The 21,036-nt window shown below is 60.2% G+C and overlaps 2 protein-coding genes across 7 annotated transcripts; one reads left to right on the top strand and one right to left on the bottom strand.

Annotated features, from left to right (window-relative positions):
• The first annotated feature begins 1,028 nt into the window (after positions 1–1,028).
• Positions 1,029–11,120, top strand: Klhl21 (kelch like family member 21). The gene is made up of 4 exons (XM_004863705.3): positions 1,029–2,120; positions 4,230–4,635; positions 7,320–7,392; positions 9,018–11,120. The coding sequence occupies exons 1-4, from the start codon at positions 1,100–1,102 to the stop codon at positions 9,303–9,305; spliced, it is 1,788 nt and encodes a 595-aa protein (XP_004863762.1). The 5' UTR covers positions 1,029–1,099; the 3' UTR covers positions 9,306–11,120.
• On the bottom strand, positions 10,915–20,997 carry Zbtb48 (zinc finger and BTB domain containing 48). Of its 6 annotated transcripts, none has more exons than XM_021243537.2 (11): positions 20,825–20,997; positions 19,628–20,320; positions 18,938–19,179; positions 16,360–16,471; positions 15,667–15,759; positions 15,288–15,374; positions 14,965–15,148; positions 14,578–14,714; positions 14,331–14,495; positions 13,949–14,037; positions 10,915–13,886 (listed from the first exon to the last, which is right to left on the bottom strand). In XM_021243537.2, exons 2-11 carry the CDS (start codon positions 20,315–20,317, stop codon positions 13,457–13,459), a joined length of 2,229 nt encoding a protein of 742 aa, XP_021099196.1. In that variant the 5' UTR covers positions 20,318–20,320; positions 20,825–20,997; the 3' UTR covers positions 10,915–13,456. The 6 variants fall into 6 exon arrangements, with proteins under 6 accessions (XP_021099196.1, XP_021099194.1, XP_021099195.1 ...); XM_021243535.2 differs by having other exon boundaries at positions 13,949–14,138; positions 14,965–15,119; XM_004863706.4 differs by having other exon boundaries at positions 13,537–13,886; positions 14,965–15,119.
• Positions 20,998–21,036: the final 39 nt, after the last annotated feature.

Raw genomic sequence — 21,036 nt, 5'->3', positions numbered from 1 at the left:
TCCCGGGCAGGAATGCGGGGCAGGCAGACGCCGCGCGAACCGTCCTTCTATGGGCAACAGGCCGCCTCGGGGTACCTGCACGTGTTCCCGGTTAGGCCCCGCCACCCGAGCTGCCCCTGAAATGGGGACCAGATGCATTCGCAGGGCAGAAGGACGCCAGGTCCCCTGCTCTCTTTCAGAGATGGTATAAAAACAAAATGTCTCCTCCGAGGCTGTGGCCGACCCAGCCGGAACCCAGGAGGACAAGGGGCTGCAGGGGTCGGGCTGGCCCCGGGCACACGTGGGCAGCCCTGCATTCACCAAGGACCCGGGCGGGGAGGCCTGGAGGTGAATCCGAGCCCCCCGAGCCCCCCCCGACACTGCACTGCCAAAGCCCACCCTGAACTAGACGCTGCGCTTCCGAGGAGGGGCCGCAACTCCCCGCAGCGAGCTGAGAGCGCAGTGCAACCCCGGGACTCGGGTGGGGCGCCCCCTTCCCCCGCACGCCCTCCGGGGCTGTGGCTGTCTCCGGGTCGCTCTGACCTTGCGCCGTCCCTGAGCCCCGCAGCTGGCCCGGCCTGGGCAGGGAGGCTCGGGAGGTGCGAGGAGCCGGCTCGGTAAGGAGCCGCCTAGACTTGCCGAGCTGGTGCTCAGTGTGAAACGCGGAGAGGACCACGGGCCGCATTCCTGGAAGCCCGCCCCGGGCTGCTTACGAACCCCGTCCCCGAAAGTCTCTAGACGCGGTGCTTCGGTCCCGAGTTGCACGATTCCCATCCTCTGAAATCTGTCCCTCTAGGGGCTAAGATGCAACCCGGAGCTGGGTGGTCCCGGAGCCCGCACTGGCCGCCCGCCATCCTGCGCTCGGCGTGGGCGACTGGCGCCCCGAAGCCCTGAGCGGGCGGACGTGGACCGACACAGGCGGCGGTGACTCAGCCCGAGGTTCGCCGGTGCCGCCGCCGCCGCCGCCGCCGCCGCCGCGGAGGGGACGGGAGCGCGCGCACTGGGGCGGGGGGGCGGTGCCGGAAACTCCCCGCCCCCGAGGCCGGGCGCTCGCCCGGAGGTACTTAAGGCGGCCGTGCCCGCGCGCCGCGGCGTCTTCCAGCCCCACGCCCGCGGCGCCATGGAGCGGCCGGCCCCCCTGGCGGTGCTGCCCTTCTCGGACCCCGCGCACGCCCTGAGCCTGCTGCGCGGCCTGAGCCAGCTCCGCGCCGAGCGCAAGTTCCTGGACGTGACGCTGGAGGCGGCGGGCGGGCGCGACTTCCCCGCGCACCGCGCCGTGCTGGCCGCCGCCAGCCCCTACTTCCGCGCCATGTTCGCCGGGCAGCTGCGCGAGAGCCGCGCCGAGCGGGTGCGCCTGCACGGGGTGCCTCCTGACATGCTGCAGCTGCTGCTGGACTTCAGCTACACGGGCCGCGTGGCCGTGAGCGGCGACAACGCTGAGCCGCTGCTGCGCGCCGCCGACCTGCTGCAGTTCCCCGCCGTGAAGGAGGCGTGCGGCGCCTTCCTGCAGCAGCAGCTCGACCTGGCCAATTGCCTGGATATGCAGGACTTCGCCGAGGCCTTCAGCTGCGCGGGGCTGGCGAGCGCGGCGCAGCGCTTCATCCTGCGCCACGTGGGCGAGCTGGGCGCCGAGCAGCTCGAGCGGCTGCCGCTCGGGCGCCTCCTGCGCTACCTGCGCGACGATGGGCTGTGCGTGCCCAAGGAGGAGGCCGCCTACCAGCTGGCGCTGCGCTGGGTGCGCGCCGACCCGCCGCGCCGCGCCGCGCACTGGCCGCAGCTGCTGGAGGCCGTGCGCCTGCCCTTCGTGCGCCGCTTCTACCTGCTGGCGCACGTGGAGGCCGAGCCGCTCGTGGCCCGCTGTCCGCCGTGCCTGCGGCTGCTGCGCGAGGCGCGCGACTTCCAGGCGGCGCGCTACGACCGCCACGACCAGGGGCCGTGTCCCCGCATGCGCCCGCGCCCTTCCACCGGCCTCGCCGAGATTCTCGTGCTGGTGGGCGGCTGCGACCAGGACTGCGACGAGCTGGTCACCGTCGACTGCTACAACCCGCAGACGGGCCAGTGGCGCTACCTGGCCGAGTTCCCGGATCATCTGGGCGGGGGGTATAGCATCGTGGCGCTGGGCAACGACATCTACGTGACAGGTGAGTTCGCCCGGCTGAGGCTGTCTCGGGGAGCCCAGTGCCTTCACAGAAGAAACCCGCAGAACTGGAATCAGCGGACCCGAGCCCAAGCCAGGGTTCTCTGGGGCCTCTGGCCTGGAAGAAGGGCCCCTTGTGTGTACAGACAAGCAGCTGCTTGTGGCTCCCCGAGCTCTGGCTGGGCCGACTCCCTGCCAGGGAAGGGCCTCTCCCTGTTCTGTTGGAAGAGACCGGACATTCACCCACACAATGAGTGCTTTCTTTCTTCCTCCCCAGAGGAATGCACGGATAGGCCTGAGGCTCACGCCTGGTGAGGCAGCCGTTCCTCCCCAGCCTGAGCATTTCCCCCTCCCTGCTGAGCCCCCGGGGCCTCCTGACTCATTGGCTTTGTCACACGCCACAAGATTCCTAGGGCCTTGCACCTAGCCTGTCTGTACTCTGTCACGTGGTGTTTAGGCTGAGCCCTGCCACTGTAAACATGGTCACGTGTTGGGACGTTTTCTTCCAGTTGCCCGGTCCAAGCCCCAAAACACTGCCGAGTCATGGTGGGCGGGTCCCAGACCAGCCGGTGCTGGGCTTCTCCCGCATTTTTACTGAGACAGAATCCTGACCAGACAGGAGGCCACCCTCTGTGGCGAGCAGGGGCGGTCTCTGGACTACTATATAAGGCAAGAACAGCAGGGCGCAGGCATGGCGGCGTTATCGGGAGAGGCTCAGGCAGGGTTATCGGGCAGTGGCTGTGCCCAGCCTGGGACGTTCAGGAGACACAGGACAGTGTTCGGCGCAGCTGTGGAGCTGACGGGCACGCATCCCAGGGACATCCTCGTCTCAGGCCGACAGCTTCGTGCCCCGCAGCCGTGTCCAGCCTTCTGCTGGAATCTGACAGTCTGTCCCTCTTGACAAAGAGAGGTGGGATCTATGTTTGAGGACCGTGTCCTCCCCTGCCACCCCACTGCACCCATCTCCTCCAGAGCCTCCCTCCCGGAACTGGCCAGACCTGCCTGGCTTCCCTATACCCTTATGTAAATGTCACAGCTGCACAGCTAATCCCGTGGGCTTAGGCAGGTGGCTTGCACATTCCATTCAGCTGCCTGTGGGGAATTTCCTGGGGCCGAGAGGCAGGCTTCAGCTGCTTTCACGGCTCCATGTGGAAGGAAGGAGGCCCCAGAGTCATGGGTGTTAAAAGACCTTTGTCATCTGCCTCTAAAAGCTCGGGGCTGTGAGGCAGACAGAACGTCTGCTCTGCCCTGTGGCACCAGCGGTGGAGGCCAAAGGATGCAGCCCGTGGGAATCCGGAGTCCAGTCTCGCTGGGGGTGGGCATCTAGGGCCTTCATAGACGGTTTAATTTAGGATGACAGCTGGCATGGCGGCGCATATCCAGAATCCTGGTACTCTGGGAGACTGAGACAGGAGGTAGGAGAGGATAGGAAATTAGAGCCCAGCCTGGGCAGCTTGGTGATTTATTTAGCAAGACCCTGTCTCAAAAAGTTTTATTTATTTATTTATTTATTTATTTATTTTTGGTACCAGGGATCACACTCGGGAACCTGGCACTTTCAAGGCAGGCGGCGGAACCAGAGCTAAATCCCCAGCACTCACAAAATTTTCAAAGGGCTAAAAGTCCTTTTATTGGCATAGACATATGGACTGAAGAGTGTTCCACAGACTGGTACAGCTCTGTGAGTTTTGGTTTTCATTTTTAAGTAAAATATGCTCCTGTGACCTACTCTGAATTGAGACTAGTAAGCTGAAGTGCCCTGCAGTCATAGTGTGACTGTCCCAGCTCCGCCTTTCAGCATGGACTTCCTCCTCCGGTCCCCACACAGCCTTGGTCACCGGGGACCAGGAACCCTCGAATTTAGTGAACTCAAGGCTGGACGGCCTGGTCCGTTATTTAGAAGTGTGCCCAGGGGCCCATTTGGTGGTGTGCTCCTGGGGGCAGTGGCTGGCGTGTGTGTGTGTCATCGTGGGACTTCTGGCCTAGGTTTGGGGAGGTGAGGTTTTGGGTGAAGCCCGTGAGGTTCATTCCTCCCGGGGGAGCAGCCCCGGTGGAAGCTCAGGGTGGCACTGGCCGAGGGCTGACCGCTGCCCCTTGCCTGCCCATCCCGCAGGCGGGTCCGATGGCTCCCGGCTCTACGACTGTGTGTGGAGGTACAACTCGAGCGTGAACGAGTGGACAGAGGTGGCGCCCATGCTGAAGGCTCGTGAATACCACAGCTCTTCAGTGCTAGATGGGCTACTGTACGTGGTGGCCGCGGACAGCACAGAGCGCTACGACCACACCACCGACTCCTGGGAGGCGCTGCGGCCCATGACCTACCCCATGGACAACTGCTCCACCACCGCGTGCCGCAGCCGCCTCTACGCCATCGGGTCCCTGCCTGGCAAGGAGACCATGGTGATGCAGTGCTACGACCCGGACACTGACCTGTGGTCACTGGTGGACTGTGGACAGCTCCCGCCCTGGTCCTTTGCTCCCAAGACAGTGACGCTAAATGGACTCATGTACTTCGTCAGGTGAGTCTGCAGGGCCCACCTGAGGTGCTGTGTCTGTGGTATTCAGGTTTTTTGTGTTGTTTTCTGGGACAGGGTTTCACTGTGCAGTTCCAGCTGGCCTTGAACTCAAGGCAGTCCTCCCCAAGTGCTGGGGTCACAGGGGTGGACCACCACGCCTGGCATGGCATCGCTGTTCTCCCCATTTCACAGATGAGGAAACTGAGCCAAGCCAGCCTCAGAGGCTAGGGCTCTCCGGCTGCAGGGTGCCTGTTTATTCCACAGAGGAGTTTTCGTGGGCTTCCAGGATTTGTCAGTCAAGCGATCCCAAGGGTGATGGAGGGAGAGCAGTCCCTGGGCCTGTGTATTAATTACCCCAAGTTACAAAACAGCCCTAGCTGACCTGGCGGTCTGGATGCCCCGCCTGCTGGTTCGAGGGCATCCAGAGGGTGCCGGGTGCCCCTGGCTCTGCACACATGTATGTATGTGCTTACATGTACACGTATGTGTATCCACGGCCCCCTCCCTACCCGGAGGCGGGAGCAGGAGGGAAGGAGGGGTGTGACCGACAGTCCCTTCTGTCCTTCTGGCTTAGTCTTTGAACAAGGAGCCCCCAAGTATGTGTGTCCTTTGCTTTGGGACCCATGACCTCTCACCCTGAGCCAGACTGGCCCTTGTCTGCCCCACCCCCAAGACTCCTGGGTGAGCACCCAAGGGAACAGAGGTGTCATTGCTCGGCATGCATGAAGGCCTGGCACCACGGTGTGCCAGGAGCCCAGGGTCTGCTCCGAGGGAGCCTGGAGGCCCAGCCACCCCCGCCCGCACCCTCCCCCTCCCAGAGGTGTCTTAGAGACAGCTATAAATACCACTTCTAGTCCTGAGGGCCCTGCTGAGCCCCGCCCGCTGGCCCCTTAGGGTGGGCAGCGTGGCCTCGGGCAGGTGGAGGAGATGGCTGCAGGAAGGCGGGGAACCCGAGTGGGGCAGGGGCTGGCCGTGCTGGAGTATTGCTCCCACCGATGTCCTGTTCTCTTTGGCTGTTCCTGAGCCACAGGCCTCCTGCCCCACTCTCAGGGACCAGCTGTCCCCTGGGGCTGCCGTCCTGGGCGCCTCCCCTGGCTGGGCCCCACGGAGGGACCTGGGCACCCTGGCCAGCCCATAGGGTCTTCCCACTGTGCACCTGGCTCTCTGCTGGTTAGAGGCAGAGATACAAGTGACCATGGTCAGAAGAGCGACAAACCATGGTTCTGCGTTTTACAGTGCTTGAGGTGAGGACTCAGTAGTGTTTTGTAGCATAGGAAGTTGTAAACCGAGGCAGGTGGCACTGGCCTGTAATCCCAGCACTTGGGGGTGCTGAGGCAGGAGGATCACAAGTTCAAAGCCAGCCTGGACTGCATGGCCAGACTTTGTCTCAAAAACCAAAAAATAAAATTTTTTTAAGTTACTTGAATTTGTTTTCTGTATTGGATATTGAACTCAGAGCCCCACACTTGCTAGCAATGAGCTGCATCCCTACCCCTGTTTGCATTTTTTATTTCGTGACAGGATCTCCCTTAATTGCCCAGCATGGGCTCAAACTTGCATTCCTCCTGCCTGTAGCTGGAACTACAGGTGTGTGCTGTTACCTCGCCCACTACCCTTGAAGTTTTCCTGAGACACCCAGCCCCCTTGATTAGGAGCCATCTGCTGATTTCTTGAGACAGTGGTAGTGCTGAGTGCTTGCTACAAACACCATCTGGTGCCCAAAGCCTGAAGTATGTGCTGTCTGGGCCTTCTGCTGACCCTGGCCTTCAGGACTGTTGTCATCAGAGCTGTTACTGCTTTTCTTCTGGTGCCCTTGGCTTTATTTTTATTATGTTTATTATTATGTTTTTTGTTTTCTTGAGACAAGGTCTCATGTATGTAGTTCAGCCTGGCCTCGAACCCACTGTGTAGCCCAGGCTGGCCTCGAACTCACAGCAATCCTCCTGCCTCAGCCTCCCGAGTGCTGGGATTACAGGTGTGCGCCACTGAGCCCAGCCCTGTTTCTTATTTGGAAACAGGGTCCTCCCTAAGTCACTAAGTTGCTCAGGCTGGGCTCAAACTCGCCATCCTTTCGCTTCTGACGTGTGGAGTCACGCCCAGCTGACTACTTTTGGGAGCACTGAAGATGCAGCAGTGAGCAGGATGGGGTGGGGGACGACAGTGACATGGAAGGCAGAGGCAAGCAGTGGCCCAAGGCCTGGGGAAGGGCCTAGAGGCCTGGCCTGGCCTGGCCTGCTCAGCCAGAGGCCTCTGGAAAAGGTGGCTCAGGTTGATGTGGGGAGAGCAAGGAAGGTGGGGGTGGCTTGGGAGCCTGGGCTGGGAACCGACAGGATACCTTCAGGGTCTAAAGGAAGCCGCCGGGGCGACAGCAAGGAGGAATGACCGAGCTGGGCGTGGTCAGCACTTGGAAGGCTGAGGCAGGAGGATCACTGGGAGTTCGAGGCCAGCCTGGGCTGCATAGCAAGACCTTGTTTCTGGAGGGAGTGGGGACAACCTCATTGTGCTGGTGGGGCGTCACTGGGGGATTCGGGCACCAGAGGGTATGTTCTTTGGGTTTGGAGACAAGGCTGGGCTCGGAGCATGGCATCCACCTAGTGAGGGGGCAGCCACGGGGCACTGGAACTGGGGTAACTGAGGCTCTGAGACCCCTCCTCTCCAGCCCTGACCACCGTCTCCTCCCTGTACAGGGACGACTCCGCCGAGGTGGATGTGTACAACCCCACGAAGAACGAGTGGGACAAGATCCCGCCTATGAACCAGGTGAGCCCGCGCGCTCCAGTGCTGGGCCCTTGGGTACTGTTATAGCGGGGGCCACGTCCTCCGGGTGCCAACTTCACAGAAGGCTGGCGTGGCACATTTCAGATCTGCATCACAACACTCGCCATAGGCATTTGTCCTGGACATGCGATTTCCTGCCTCTTCTTTTTCCCCCAGCTCCCCCATATACAAAAGTTTTTTCTTTCTATTTTCACTCTTTTTTTTTGGTACCGGGGATTGAACTCAGGACCTTGCACTTTCGAGGCAGGCGCCATAACCACTGAGCTAAATCCCTGGCTATTTTCACTCTTTTTCTTGTCCCTTCCTTCCTCTCTTGTTCTCCCTCCCTTTTAAACATTTTCTTCCCATTTCCCAATATCTATGACACATTTCAGTCCTTATTTCCACTCTCAGTTTTTCACACCAGAGAAACAGTGCGGTATTTAAACAGGTGTGTCCGATTTATCACATTTAAGAGTATACTCTTGGGCCAGGGATTTAGCTCAGTGGCACTCCACCTGCCTCGAAAGCACAAGGTCCTGAGTTCGATCCCTGGTTCTGCCAAAAAGAAAAGTATACTCTCAAGGTCCATCCATTTAGCTATAAATATCTCAAGCTTGTCCTTTATGGCAGAGTAGTACTCCATTGTGTAAAAACATCACATCTTCTTTATCCATTCCTCGGTTGATAGGCATGTAGGCTTTTTGCAAGATTTAGTTATTAAAAATTGTGCCGCTGTAAATATGGGTGCACATAGATGTCTGTTATGATGCTTTTAATTCTTTTGGGAAGACCCAGATATTTTTTTCCGGTACTGGGGATAGAACTCAGGACCTTGCACTTGCGAGGCAGGTGCTATACCAATGAACTAAATCCCCAGCCCCAGGAAGACCCAGATATTTTTTGAGACAAGTTCTCACATCTAGTCCAGGTTGGCTTTGAACTCACGCCAATCTACCTGCCTCATCCTCCTAAGGACTGGGATTGTAGGCGTGTGGTGAGTCACTCCCTCCTGCAGTGGCCACAGCAGCTTCCTTTAGATCCTGAGCCCCAGGACAAAGGCCCCGGGGCAGTGCGCACCTGGGGTATGTGGCCCTCCCAGCAGGGCAGCCTGCGTCTCTGGAGAAGGTGCAAGGTGCTTAGACTGGCGGGTGGGCGAGATGGAGCCTGCCCAGAGATTGCTCCCTGCTGCCTGGCCGGGTCCCCTTCCCGGATGAGAAGGGAGGGATGGTGGCCCCGGGAAGGGTCAGCGGCACTTGGCCAGGCTTTGTGTCGAGCCCCAGCTCAGTCTCTGGCTGCCCTATGAGCCTGTTTCCCCCCCAAGAGATGGAGAGCTCACTGGTGCCCACCAGGAGCCCTGTAGAGATTGCATGGCAGCATCAGCAAGGGCTGGGCACTCGCTGCTGGGCACCATGGGCAGGGGTCTCCCAGCAGACCCAGTCCCTGTGTGGCCCCTGGGAGCCCCAGGAGGCCACCAGCCTGTCCCGGCCACAGCGCATCCTGAGACGCTGGCCAAGGTGGGCCCCTGGCGCTGCGTGGACTCCCCTCATCCCCCTGAGTCCCTGGTACTGTCGTGGGTGGGCAGCTGTCTGCCTTGCCCACTCCGGCCTCCCTCTGCCTCACTACAGGTGCACGTGGGCGGCAGCCTGGCCGTGCTGGGCGGGAAGCTCTATGTGTCAGGTGGCTATGACAACACATTTGAGCTCTCGGACGTGGTCGAGGCCTATGACCCCGAGGCAGGAGCCTGGAGCGTGGTGGGGCGGCTCCCGGAGCCCACCTTCTGGCACAGCAGCGTCAGCATCTTCCGGCAGTTCATGCCGCAGACTCCTCTGGATGGCCGCGGCTTCGGGCTGGACAGTCGCAGTGGTGACGACGCGGGCCGGCACCAGCCACGGAACCCTGATGAGCTACACTAGCCCCGGCCTGGCCCGCCGAGGGCCTTCATGCAGGGGACCCGGAACCCCAGTGGGGCAGTGACCCCCACCCTCGGGTACAGGTGGAGCCCGGTGAGCCCAGGTCCTCATTGCCTGGAGTTTTCTGTGCCCTTAGAGCCTGAGTCACAGCTGCCGGAGCAGGGCTGGCTGTGAGTGCCTCGCTGGCTCCTGTCCCTGGCCCCCAGAGGGCCCCAGCTCACCTGCCTGCTGCCACCTCCCACAGCTCCTTGCTCCCACCCTGGGGGCAGAGGGCAGAGGGTCCCCTGTGGGTTTGTGTACGGCCTGGACCCTCTTACCTTCGGCTGGCCCTGGAGCATTGGGGACCGAGCAGACCGCGGCTGCTGTGAGGTGCCGGTTGTCCCCAGTGCAGGGTTCCGCCTGCCTGCTGGGGTCCCACATCCAGGATCTGCGTGTGGGGTATGAGCTTGAAAGGAGGTCGAGGAGCCCCCGAATGCCTTGTGGCCGGTGCTGGGTCTCCTCCCACGCTGGCCAGTGAAACCCCACTGGGCCAAGAGACCACTTGAGACTGTCCAGGCCGGGGGAGGAGAGCCTGGCGGAGAGGGTGGACACCCACTGTCCTTGAAGCCAGCGACGCATACGTCCGCTGTGCCCCAGCCCTTCTCCTGGGCTGTGTGTGAAGAAGCCTTTTGCTTGGAGAGGAGGCCTCACCAGGAGTGGCCTTGGCAGTGGCTCCCAAGAGTTTGCTCTTTGCCAGAAGGGGAGTGGAGGGAGCCAGAGCCGAGGTCGCCCTGTCTGATTTTCACTCCCACAAAATGCTGTGGCCCCAGGAGTGCCCAGGGAGACTCAGCTGAGGGGAACCCAGGTGATTTCTCGGGAGTGGGACGTTGAGTTTGATCCCTTCATGGTGCCTGAAGTGGCCTGCACTTGGATCTGCCACCCTCTCCTTTCCAGGGAGGGGCATCAGGACTGGGTCGGGTGACAGGAAGGCCTTTTTCCAGGGACCTGACTCCTGCCAGTGAGTTCTCACCTGGACACCACTGCCTAATGAGCTGTACCCAGACCCTCAGTGGCCAGATCACAAGAGTCTTTGCCTTAATTTCTCCCAGGCCACCAGGTGGGCCCTGTCATGCCTGCCTCCTCCCTTTGGTGCCATGTGCTGTATGTCAGTGCATTGTGTTAGCAAGTGCCCTGGGACTGGACAGTCTGCTTGGGGACACCAGCCACTGCTGTCCTGGGTTGGCCTAGGGTTCCTGCCCTTACCCTTGTCTGGCGTCCATCATGCCCTGACTGGCCGCACAGGTGGGGCCTGGGTTTGTGTCCCTCTGTCTGTATCCCAGAGCTGCCTGGGTTGCCATCAGGACCAGGCTTTGGGTTTGAAAAACCAAGCTTGGGAAGAGCAGGCACCAGATCCCCCCACAGCTTCCACGGCCTGCAGACCCAGCCGGGGCTCCAGGATCTGGGGTCCCCTCTCCAGCCACGGGCTCCGTCTGGGCCTTGTCCCCACCATCGTAGATGTCTCTGTACTGACTTGGAGACAGGTTTGGACCACCTAGGAATGCGGCTTTCCCTACGTGATTCGTGCACCGGACTTTGTCCACGAGATGCTAAGTTATGGAAGTTCAGTGACTAGTTTTTAATGCTGACCTGTAACATACTCTATATTTATGACTTCAGAGACAAAGGACACAGCCATCAGTGTCCAACATCCAGTCACACCCCAGAGGGTGGGCACATGTGTATTTATTTTTGTCTATGCTGTAGGCCTCAGTGTCCACAATCTTGTCTCCGGGTTTTAGGGTGCCTTCAGTACTTTTTGAAATAAAAATATTTCCTGTGTTTTGTCTTTGTCTTTATCTTCCTCCTCCTCTTAGGAGAGGTGAAGGGGCTTGGGACTGCGTTCATCATGGGAGATGGGGGGTGTCCGAGGCACGCTGGGGTCAAGGGAGATCTCACCTCCAGGCTGTTTCAGTTTCTCAGGTATAGTGCTTGTGGGAGTGGGGCTCCTGGCCACCATGGGGCGAATCTTGGGCCAGGCGCGGTGGCACACACCTGGAAAGCCACCCAGCACCCTGGGAAGCTGAGGTAGTGGGGATCACAAAAGTTCGAGCCCAGCTCGGACAACTTAGACCTGAAAGGGCTAGAGACAGCTCAGTGTGAAGATCCTGATTTTGAACCGCAGCACTCCAAAAATTAAAATAATCCCCAGACAGACCTTGATCTGCCATGCATCTGTAGAGCCCGCCAACCCGAGAAGAGGCTCATGCCCTGGCTGTGAAACAAACGCGGGCTGGGGTTTGTTTCTGAGGCCAGGTCTGTACCCTCCAGGTTACTCTTGAACCCCTCCTGCCCTGCAAGTGCTGGGGGTGCAGGCGTGCACCACCAAAGCCTGCTTGTGACCAGGACATTTTGCTTTTTGGCAGTGCTGAGCATGAAACCCAGTAACCCAGCACCTCCAGCATGTTAGGCAGATGCTGTCAGCGTGGAAGCTTGTAAGCTATACAGGACGGTAAGCCACACCTGGGGTGTCAGTTACTGCACTCAGATACTCTTCCCTCTCAGCACCTAGCAGTCAAGCAGTGGGAGGTGGATGGGCGTGGCAGTGCCCACCTGTGATCCCAGCCCTCTGGGAGGCTGAGGCAGGAAGTGGCAAGTTTGTGCCCAAGCTGAGCAACTTAGGTCTACTGAGCGGCTCAAGACCGTAAACTGGGGATGTAGCTCAGTGGAGAGGCCCTGGGTTTGATCCCCTGTATCGCAGATAAAATGGTTGGCTGGGTTAAGTCTAAAACCAACATTCTTCCAACCTCTCCACCTCCAGGGGCACTGGCCTGGGGTGCAGTGCGCTGGGCTCCTCAGTGACGGGTTTCAGAGGCACCTGGCTCTGCAGCCACTGGCACAGTACATCCTAACCACTGCTCGTTCACCTGGGGGGCTTAAATGTGTATCAGTCAGGGTCCCTGTGCCCCCTCCTGGACCTGGGAGTGACCAGTGACTGCCTCATCCAACAAGATGTGGCAGAGGTGACGGCACGTGACGTGAGGGACAAGGTCCTCAAGTGGGCCTTGCAGCTTTGGCCCTTGGGAATTTGTTCCTGCACCCCAGCTGAGGCAGGGGAGCCCAACAGCCAGCACAGGGACCTTGGCCCTGGCCTCTGCCCAGCTCCAACACCAACCAAGCCTCCAGATGCTTTTTTTTTTTTAAATACAGTCCTGGGGGCCGGGGATTTAGCTCAGTGGTTTTGCCGCCTGCTGTGCAAGTGCAAGTGCAAGGACCCGAGTTCAATCCCCGGTACCTAAATAAATAAATAAATAAATAAATAAATAAATAAATAAATAAAATACAGTCCTGGGAACTGAACCTGGGGACTTCACACTGAGCTAGATCCACAGTGTTTTATTTTTTGAGATAGGGTCTAAGTCATTTCAGTCCCCCCAGGCTGGGCTCAAACCAGCGAGCCTCCTGCTTCAGCCTCCTCCCAGAGATTACAAGTGTGTGCCACTACGCCCTGCTCGCCCTGCTCCAGATACCTTGCAGTGGTTCCCTGCCCAGTGACTCAACCCTGTCTGCGAAGCATGTTACTACTTTCACTAAAAGATGAAGGAGGCCTGCCCAGGGTCTCGGTCATAAAGGAGCCGAGAAAGAATCTGAACACGGATGATCTGCTCTAGCACTCAGCACCCCCGGCTGCAGAACCTGGGGACAGCAGGGGCCCTCTGCATCTGAGGCCTGCCCTGACCTGTACCCCAAGCCTCCTGGACATGCAGGCCCTGCAAGGTCCCTCTGGGAAGGCACCCCAAGTGGGCGTGTGCCAGCCAGGGTAGCTCACTGAGCCACACCCCTGCCAGCCAGGCTCCCAGCTGCGCCCAGCTGCACCTGGCCCTGGCCCCAGGCTTTGCAGGGGGAGGGGAGGGGTCCAGCCTCGAACCTGGCCTCCAGGCCATCACTTGGTCCCTGTCTACTCCATTCTGACTCTGGGGGCCTAGGAATGGATTCCACCCCACTATCACCTCCACTAAAATAGGAGCTCTACCAGTTCATGTGGCCAGCGATCCCAGCTCCAACTCCTGAACAAACAAGGGGTGGAAGGCTCGAGTCAGAAGCTGCCCGGCCAGGTCTTGCTCAGCTGGTGTCTCCCAAGGAGCTGGCTGAGCTTCAAGGACCACTGGAGGTCCGGGTCAGAGAAGAGGCGCCTCACTGGAGCCCGGGCCTGCAGCTCCGGGACACTGAGGGACAGAGTGCAGACAGGCAGGGACAAGCCAGTCCAAAGCTGCAGGTTTATTGGGAGCTGCGCCCAGGGGACGGGGTGGGCTACGTGTCACAGTCCTCGGGGACGGCAGCTGTGACGATGAGCGCGGGCTCCGGGACACCCGGGCCGGCGAAGCTCTCCTCGGCACGCAGTCCCTGGCTGGGGAGCTGGGGGGCCAGGCCGCCCTGGGCCAGGGACTCCACAATGACCTCGGCCGAGCCCACCTCCAGCTCCGCGGGAGGCTGCAGCGCCACCACCACCATCTTCTCGTCCTCGATGACGAGGTTGCGGAGCTTGCGCTGCCTCGGGTTGTAGTTCTCCACGCGGTCGTGGATCCCCATGTGCCTCCGCAGGTGGGCCTGGAGGGAGTGCGGGTCAGTGTGGGGACAGACCCGGGGGGGGGGCCCAGCACCCCGCCTACCTGCCGTGTGAATTTGTAGCCACACTCAGTGCACTCGAACTTCCGCACCCCCTTGTGCCGCCTGACATGCACGCGTAACTGTTCCACAGCTGCAGGAGGGACACGGCCACCAGCATCAGGACAGGTGGGAGCGTGCCGGGGGCCCACTGTGATGGGGGCCAGGAAACACAGCAGGAGGCCTTGGCAGGGCCTGCCCGCGCCCCACTCCTCAGAGACAGGCCTGCCAGGCTCTGCAGTAGCACCCCAGGGGTTCCGGGCCCACAGAAGATGGGAGCTCTGCTGCTCAGCCGCAGCCAGGGGCCACTATGGCCCCAGCCCTGCCCGTGCAGACCCCCAACTCAGGCCAGGCCCGTGGGAAATGGAGAGCCCCAGCTCCAGGTACCTTTGAAGGTCTTGCCACAGATCTGGCAGAAGTGGGGCCGGCCCTCCTGATGGCGGCTGGCCACATGCCGCAGGAGGGGGCCCTTCTCCGTGAAGCGCTGCTCACAGAACTCGCAGCTGAAGGGCCGCTCGCCCGTGTGGGTGCGGTTGTGCTTGTCCAGGCTGGCTGCAGGGACAGGCCGGGGCTCGGGCTCAGTCGCAGGCCTGGCCAAGCCCTGGGGCGGGGTGGGGGCAGGGACCTGCCTCACCTTGGGTACGGAAAGTCTTGCCACAGAGGTGGCACTGGAAGGGCTTCTCACCCGTGTGTGTGCGTAGGTGCATGTTGAGGTTGGCCTTCTGTGTGAAGGCGTGGCTGCAGAACTCGCACACGTATGGCCGCTCGTGCCTATTTGCATGGGGACATGGAGGGCTATAGCCAGGGCCACACAGAGCACGAGGGCCCTGTGCAGGGCCAGGAAGGGGCCAACCCCTCCACTGTGGCACAGGCGCCGGGGCAAGTGACCGTGTGCCCCTCCTTAGGAGGCAGGACATCTTCCGGCTCTGCCCAGCAAGCTCTTGCAAAAGCACACCACCTGAGAACACAGGCAGACGCCGCTCCCGAGCCCAGCTGCTGAACACGGCACACCCTGGCGCACCTGTGCTTGGCCTTGATGTGCATCTGCAGCCCGTTGCGGCTCGAGGCCCGGTGCCCGCACTCCTCGCACACAAACAGTTTCTCCCCGCGGTGCTTGAAGGCCTCATGCAGCTGTAGCTCAGTCCGGGACAGGAAGCACTTGGCGCAGGTGGGGCACTGTGGGGCAGGCGGGACAGGCAGAGGAACTAGGGCCAGGTGAGGACAGGAGGGGTCTGCCTAGGAGCCCCACAGGCCCCCACTGCCCCCCAAGGGCAGAAACCACAGGGCCTCCGACCACCCTGGGCTGACTCACTCCCACCCGCCCCAGCCCCACCCAACACTTACTGCGTGGGGCTTGGGGGCTCCGTGCAGCTTAATCATGTGGCTCTGCAAATCCTTCTTCTGCATGAACTGCTGGGAGCAGGAGGAGCACTGCAAAACAGGCCCCAAGTCACCACCTCGCAGCCTGGTCGTGCGCAGGGCAGGGCCACCCCGAGACCCAGGAGGACCCCTATGTGGCATGGCCCAGGGGTGCTGAGCCTGCTCTCCGGGAAAGACACAGGCCCGGACGATGCCCTGGAGGGGAGGTGCTGGCCAGTGGCCCCGAGCACATATGCAGAGTCAGTGGATGGTGGGCAGGGAGGCTTCTTGACGACGACCAAGGGACAGGCACCCGGGCTACCCCTCGCCACCAGCCCAGAGCCCTGGGAACCGCCAGCCTGACCTTGTAGGGCATCTCCCCCGTGTGCGACACCATGTGCACCCGCAGCTCCGTCCTCCGGCGGAAGGTCTCCTGGCACACGGAGCACGTGAAGACCTGGCAGTGTGAGGGGCAAGCAGGGCCGGCATCAGCGGGGGCTTCTGCCTGCTGCGGCAGCCTCTGCCGGGGTTTCCGCTCGCTGCTGGGAAGTCTGCCTGGGGTGGGGGCACCAGGGTAGGAGAGGGCGACATGTAACCCGCCTGTCCTGACCGCACTGGGCACTGCACGTGGTCACATGCCAAGCCCTTCTCGGGCCCTGGACCCCCACAGTCCCTGCCCCCAGCTGCCACCAACAGGCCTCTGAAGAGGAAGAGGGCAGGGCTGAGCTGGACCTCACCCACCCAGGGCAGCGCTGGGCAGCGAGGTGCCCAGAAGGCTCCCCCCAGCAGCCCTCAACGCCCCTGCTCCAACCCCCAAGGTGGGGCCGGGGCGGGCAACCCCAAAATGCCTGCCATAGCATCCCTCCGGGCTTGTCCCTTCTGCCCTCAGGACCTGTGTCCTCCTGTACCAAGGCACAGACTGCATGACAGCCGAAGACCCTGCTGCTCTTTCTTCAGTCGCCATCACAGGTGTCTCCTGAGGGCTCTTCCCAGATGGCACAGACACAGACCTGTGCCCCATCCATATCCACAAGTACTTGGGCCAGCTCCCAAGTACCTGTTCCGAGCGGTTCATGCAATTCCGGGCTTCATGCTCCAGGAGGTTCTCCTTCCGGAAGTAACACTTCCCACACTTGGGACACTCAAAGGGTTTCTCCCCGGTGTGCTTCCTGCCAGGAGAAGCCACAGGGGTGTGGGAGCTCAGGGTTTCCTGGCTCTCCCTCATCCAAGAGCCCCTGTCACTCCCACACCTGAGGGGCACAAAAAGACCCCCGCTGGGAACATGCAAGGATGGGCCCGGACCCACACAGCAACATGCTAGAGGGCACAGTGGGAACCCAGTGCTGACTTCCAGAGGCTGACCAGGGACACAGGGCTGCCACGTCTCTCTGAAGGCAGAAGCAACCCGCGGTTATAACCGCCTGGAGAAACGGCCTTCCCAGGGCCCGGCCTGGGCCACTTCACCTCACCACCACCACTAGGTGTGATGACAGCAGTGCCTAGGTCCACAGGAGCCACTGCCTGTCCTCCCAGGGCCACATCAGCACCAGGGCACCCTTTAGAAAAGCCAGCTGCATCACTCCAGCTCCCAACCCTAAGTGCTTCCTATTTATTGAGAAAAGGCCCAGGAGGGCCTAGGAGGCGAGGTGGCCTTCAGTGAACTGGGGTGCTGTGAGATCCCCCGCTGGCCCCTCAGGTCAGGCTCTTGGCCCTCACCCCTAGCCCAGGGCCTTCACACTGGCTCTTGGCCCTGCTGGGAACACTTCCTCATGTGGATGATTCCCTCCCTTCCTCCAAGTCCTTGCTGAAACCTCTTTCCCAGGTAAGCCTCCCAGACCATGGCTATTCAAAGGGGTAACCTGACCCCACAAGAACTCCCAGACCCTGGGCACCACTGTTTTCTTCTCTCCAGTGCACTTCCTGTTGCACTGCCAATCAACTTGCTAGGATTTGGTTTTCATTTCCATCGCCCGGCTGGAAGGTAAGCTCCATAGGGATCTCTGCTTGGTCCGCTGATGTGTCCTGAGTGTCCCTAGAGTCTGTCAGCCATCGGGCAGTGTGGTGAGTGAATGCACTAAATGAACTCTGACCTCAGAGCCCTGTGCCACACTGGGAAAGCTCGCACACCTGCCAGAGGCCAGCCACTTCTCTCATTCGGTCACTACATTGGCCATCACTGTCCCCCACTACAATGACCCCACAAAGCCAACACTCCCCTCCCAGGCTCCCGCTCTCAGTTCTCAGAGCCATCTGCCATCCACAGCCCCAGGCAGGGACGGATGGAGACAGTGCCCTGGGCCAAGTGCCTGGAGTGAGCACCTGGGCAAAACTTGGACAGCCCCAGGATTCGCACACAGTGGGACGGCCCAAGACTCCACAAATGTCAGCTGACCCAAGGACAAGCACGGTGTAGTGACACAGGTCTCACACCCAGGTCCAACTCCAGGCCATCACTTGCGGCTTCCCAGAGTGTCATACAGAGAACAGGTGTGTGGCACAGCCTGGCTTGCTAAAAAACTGCTCTGTGATGATCTAGTGACATCCTGGGCTGGTACCAACAGGACTGGAAGGGGTGTTACTGTCAAGGGGAATGCTCCGTGTTGGTGTAAATCCTCTGCACTGTCCAACTTGGCAGCTGGTAGCCACATGGCACTGAGCACAGGAGATGCAACGTGGCTAGTTCTGCTGATGAACCCAATTTAGTTACTTTTACTTCATTTAACTATTTATTTTGCAAATGTGGTGGAATGAATGCAGGGCCTTCACACTGACCCACATTCCCCAGCTGGTCTCTTATTTTTTATTCTGAGACAGGATTTCACTGAGTTGCCAGTTGACTTGAGCTTGTCCTTGACCCAGAACACTGAGATTATAGGTGTCCACCATAGTTGGGTTAATTTCAATTGATTTTAAATTCAAATAGCTGCCCGGGGGCCAGGGATTTAGCTCAGTGGTTTCACTGCCTGCTGCACAAACGCAAGGACCCGAGTCCGAGTTCGATCCCCAGTACCAAAAAAAAAAAAAAAATTAGCCGCCCAGGACTCCTAGTTACCTTACTGGATGCTGCAGTGTTAAAAAGTTTCCTTTTTCTTTTTTTTAAGTCAGGCCTCACCAGACATGATGGACTCATACACCACTTTATTTGCAGCGCTGGGGATCGCACTCAGGGCTTTCCACATGCTCGGCAAGTGCTTCTCCACTAGGGCGCACCCTTAGCTCCAAGACAGGTTATGCCCCATTAACACCCCAGCAAGGCAGGTAGCACCCACCCTAATGGGCAGCATCAGCCCAGAGCCCTCACTGGAAGGCTTTTGGAACCCCTAGGGCCAGGCCTCAGCTCCAGCTCAGCCCACAGGCTTCTCTCGTGGCTTTGGCAGAAGCCAGCCAGGGGTCGAAGTCCACAGTGGTTGGAACCGCTAGCAAGGTGTCCACACACCCATGCCCAACGTGAGGATGCACAGTAGGAGGGAGGAAGAAGCGAGGCACACCCACCCACCCCCACCCCCAGACAGTTAGAAGCATGGCACTATGCAGATCTGAGACAAGAGCCCCGGCCCCTCCAGCACTCAGAAGGCAGAAAATACGACCTCCACCCCCCAAGCAGGAATGGCAGACAGGAAAACAAGGGTGCTTACCTGTTGTGCACCTTCAGATAGTATTTGCTGAGGAACTTTTTATGGCACGTAGGGCATTCAACAGGCACAGCTGTCCCTTTTCTGTTCTCAGTGGGCTCAGCTGCCAGGGACCCTGAACCCAGGGCTGGCTCGGCAGCACAGGGCTTTCTGATGTCCTCTGACTTCCTCCTGGTCAGCACAGTCTCAAGCTCAGAAACACAATCACCATCCCCGTCGTCCTCAACTTGAACCACCACTTCCCACTACAGCAGAGAAGGCAGCAGGAAGGGGTGGGTCACCAAATTAATCAGCAAGGACCATGAGGACCCAGCTTTAGGTCCACCCCAAGCCCAACCCAGGTGAGCCCCTCTATCAGGTACCGGTCACTCCGGGACCCAAGGTCAGACAACATCTGAATCCTGCACTTGGGAAGGAAGTGCCTACAATGATGAGGGACAGGAAGTCTGGCCAGATTCACTCCCCTAGGGAAACACCTGCACCCTGATACTGCCCACTGCCCCTGAGGAAACTGGCAACCAGGCACAGCTGTGATCACAGGAAGGTCAGCTAAGACCATGGGCTTCCTTTGTTTAGAGAAAGCCTGTTTCACATACCAAGAGATTCTACTTTGGGGTCCAGATCACCCCAGAAAAGTGTTCGCTTCTCCCCCCTAGTCTTGCCTCCCCAGTTCCAGCACCCTAGGCACAGTACCTCATTACTCCCACCCTGCAGCTGGGCACCTTCAGCCTCGAAGGACCTCGGGGGCACTTTGCAGTCCTCAGGCTCCTTGTCCTCTGGGGGACAAGGCTTCACAGCCTGCTTGAGTCTCCCACAGAGGAAGGAGGGGCTCTCAGTCTGAGCAGGGGGACTGAGCTGGGGCCTCTGGGAGCTGTGACAATCTCTGGGGTCCTGATCCCTGGGAACCAGGCCCAGAGTCCTCGAACCTTCCTCTTCCTCCAAGTCTGTTGGCTCCTTGAGGTGGCTGCTCACTTCCCGAGAGGCAGGTTTCCCCAGCCCACTCTGGCCGCTCACTGCCTGTCCCACGGAGGTTTTGGACTGGAAGCTCTGGCACAGCTCCACGACCTCTGGTACTCGCAACTCCCTGGCTGCCAGGAGCACCTGATCCCGGTTCCCTGAGGTAAGGGCAAGGTGACCAGTGTAGAAAAAGTCCAGAAGGAGGCCAAAGATCTCCGCGAAACCAGCAGGAAGGACAACACTGCCCCCTGAGCCATCCCCATAGAGGCTCTGGAAGAAGTGACTGCAGCAGGCAAGGACGCTCCAGTGTGCCTTGAACACCAGGCCCCCCACGTCCAGGGTGGCGTCGCAATACTGCCCCTTCTCCCGCTGCTTGTTGAGCTCCTGCAGAACCCTCACACTGTGCTGGACAAAGGAGCCGTCCATGGCCTGGAGAAGAGGAAGGCAGAAGTGACACCCTGGCCAGCCCAACAGAGTAAGCGAGAGAAAAGTTCCTGGATTCTAGGAGGGAGAAAGGTGAGGTGAGACGCTACTCAATCACACTAATCGGAACGAGGGCTTGGGTCAAGGTTTAAGCGCGGAGGGGGAGGGCAGGAAAGGACTGCCGGCCTCCTCCCGGGCCCGGGCACAGCGGATTGGCCAGGAAGAATGGTGCGGGAAGGGAGGGATGCCAGGGTCAGGACAGGGCCGTGAAGGGGGGGCCAGTGGGAAGAATCAGAGTAGGGAAAAGGAGGCGGGAGATGGACGTGAGACGACCGGCCGGGCAGAGCCAGGGAACCCGGCGGGAAGGAGGTCGGCGGCCACGCGCGGGTGAGCGGAGCCCACTCCGCGCCCACAGACCGCGAGCCGCCGGCGGAAGGCGACCGCGGCCACACTCCCGTCAGCCGCCTCAGCACCCCATAGCCATGCTCCTGCGCCCTGTTCCCGCCTCACCAGAGCCGCTATTCCCTGCGCCCACTGCACTGTCCACAGCTGGGTCGCTGTCACAGTCCACCGACCAAACTACCCCGGCACAGCATGACGGGCCCGGCCCAGCGTGCGGAGACGCTGCCGTCGCCGAGCGGGAAGTGACGTCAGGGCGCGCCAGTCGGCGACAGCGCCTAGGAAGCATAAAGTTTGTAGTACCGCCCCCGGAGGCGGGGCCC

The sequence above is a fragment of the Heterocephalus glaber genome, unplaced genomic scaffold, assembly GCF_053883595.1.
Source record: "Heterocephalus glaber isolate CG9 unplaced genomic scaffold, H.glaber_assembly_v1.0 deba00001447, whole genome shotgun sequence".
Taxonomy (NCBI): Eukaryota; Metazoa; Chordata; class Mammalia; order Rodentia; family Bathyergidae; genus Heterocephalus; species Heterocephalus glaber.
The sequence above is the reverse complement of the archived record's forward strand: the minus strand, read 5'-3'. Positions and strand labels throughout refer to the sequence as shown.

Coding starts and splice junctions, on each gene's coding strand:
- Klhl21 (XM_004863705.3), top strand. CDS start 1,100: ATGGAGCGGCCGGCCCCCCTGGCGGTGCTGCCCTTCTCGGACCCCGCG. Junction 2,121..4,229: donor CAACGACATCTACGTGACAG/GTGAGTTCGCCC, acceptor CCCATCCCGCAG/GCGGGTCCGATGGCTCCCGG. Junction 4,636..7,319: donor GGACTCATGTACTTCGTCAG/GTGAGTCTGCAG, acceptor CTCCCTGTACAG/GGACGACTCCGCCGAGGTGG.
- Zbtb48 (XM_021243535.2), bottom strand. CDS start 20,317: ATGGACGGCTCCTTTGTCCAGCACAGTGTGAGGGTTCTGCAGGAGCTC. Junction 16,472..18,937: donor TATCTGAAGGTGCACAACAG/GTAAGCACCCTT, acceptor TTCTCCTGGCAG/GAAGCACACCGGGGAGAAAC. Junction 15,375..15,666: donor CGGGGGAGATGCCCTACAAG/GTCAGGCTGGCG, acceptor CCTGTTTTGCAG/TGCTCCTCCTGCTCCCAGCA.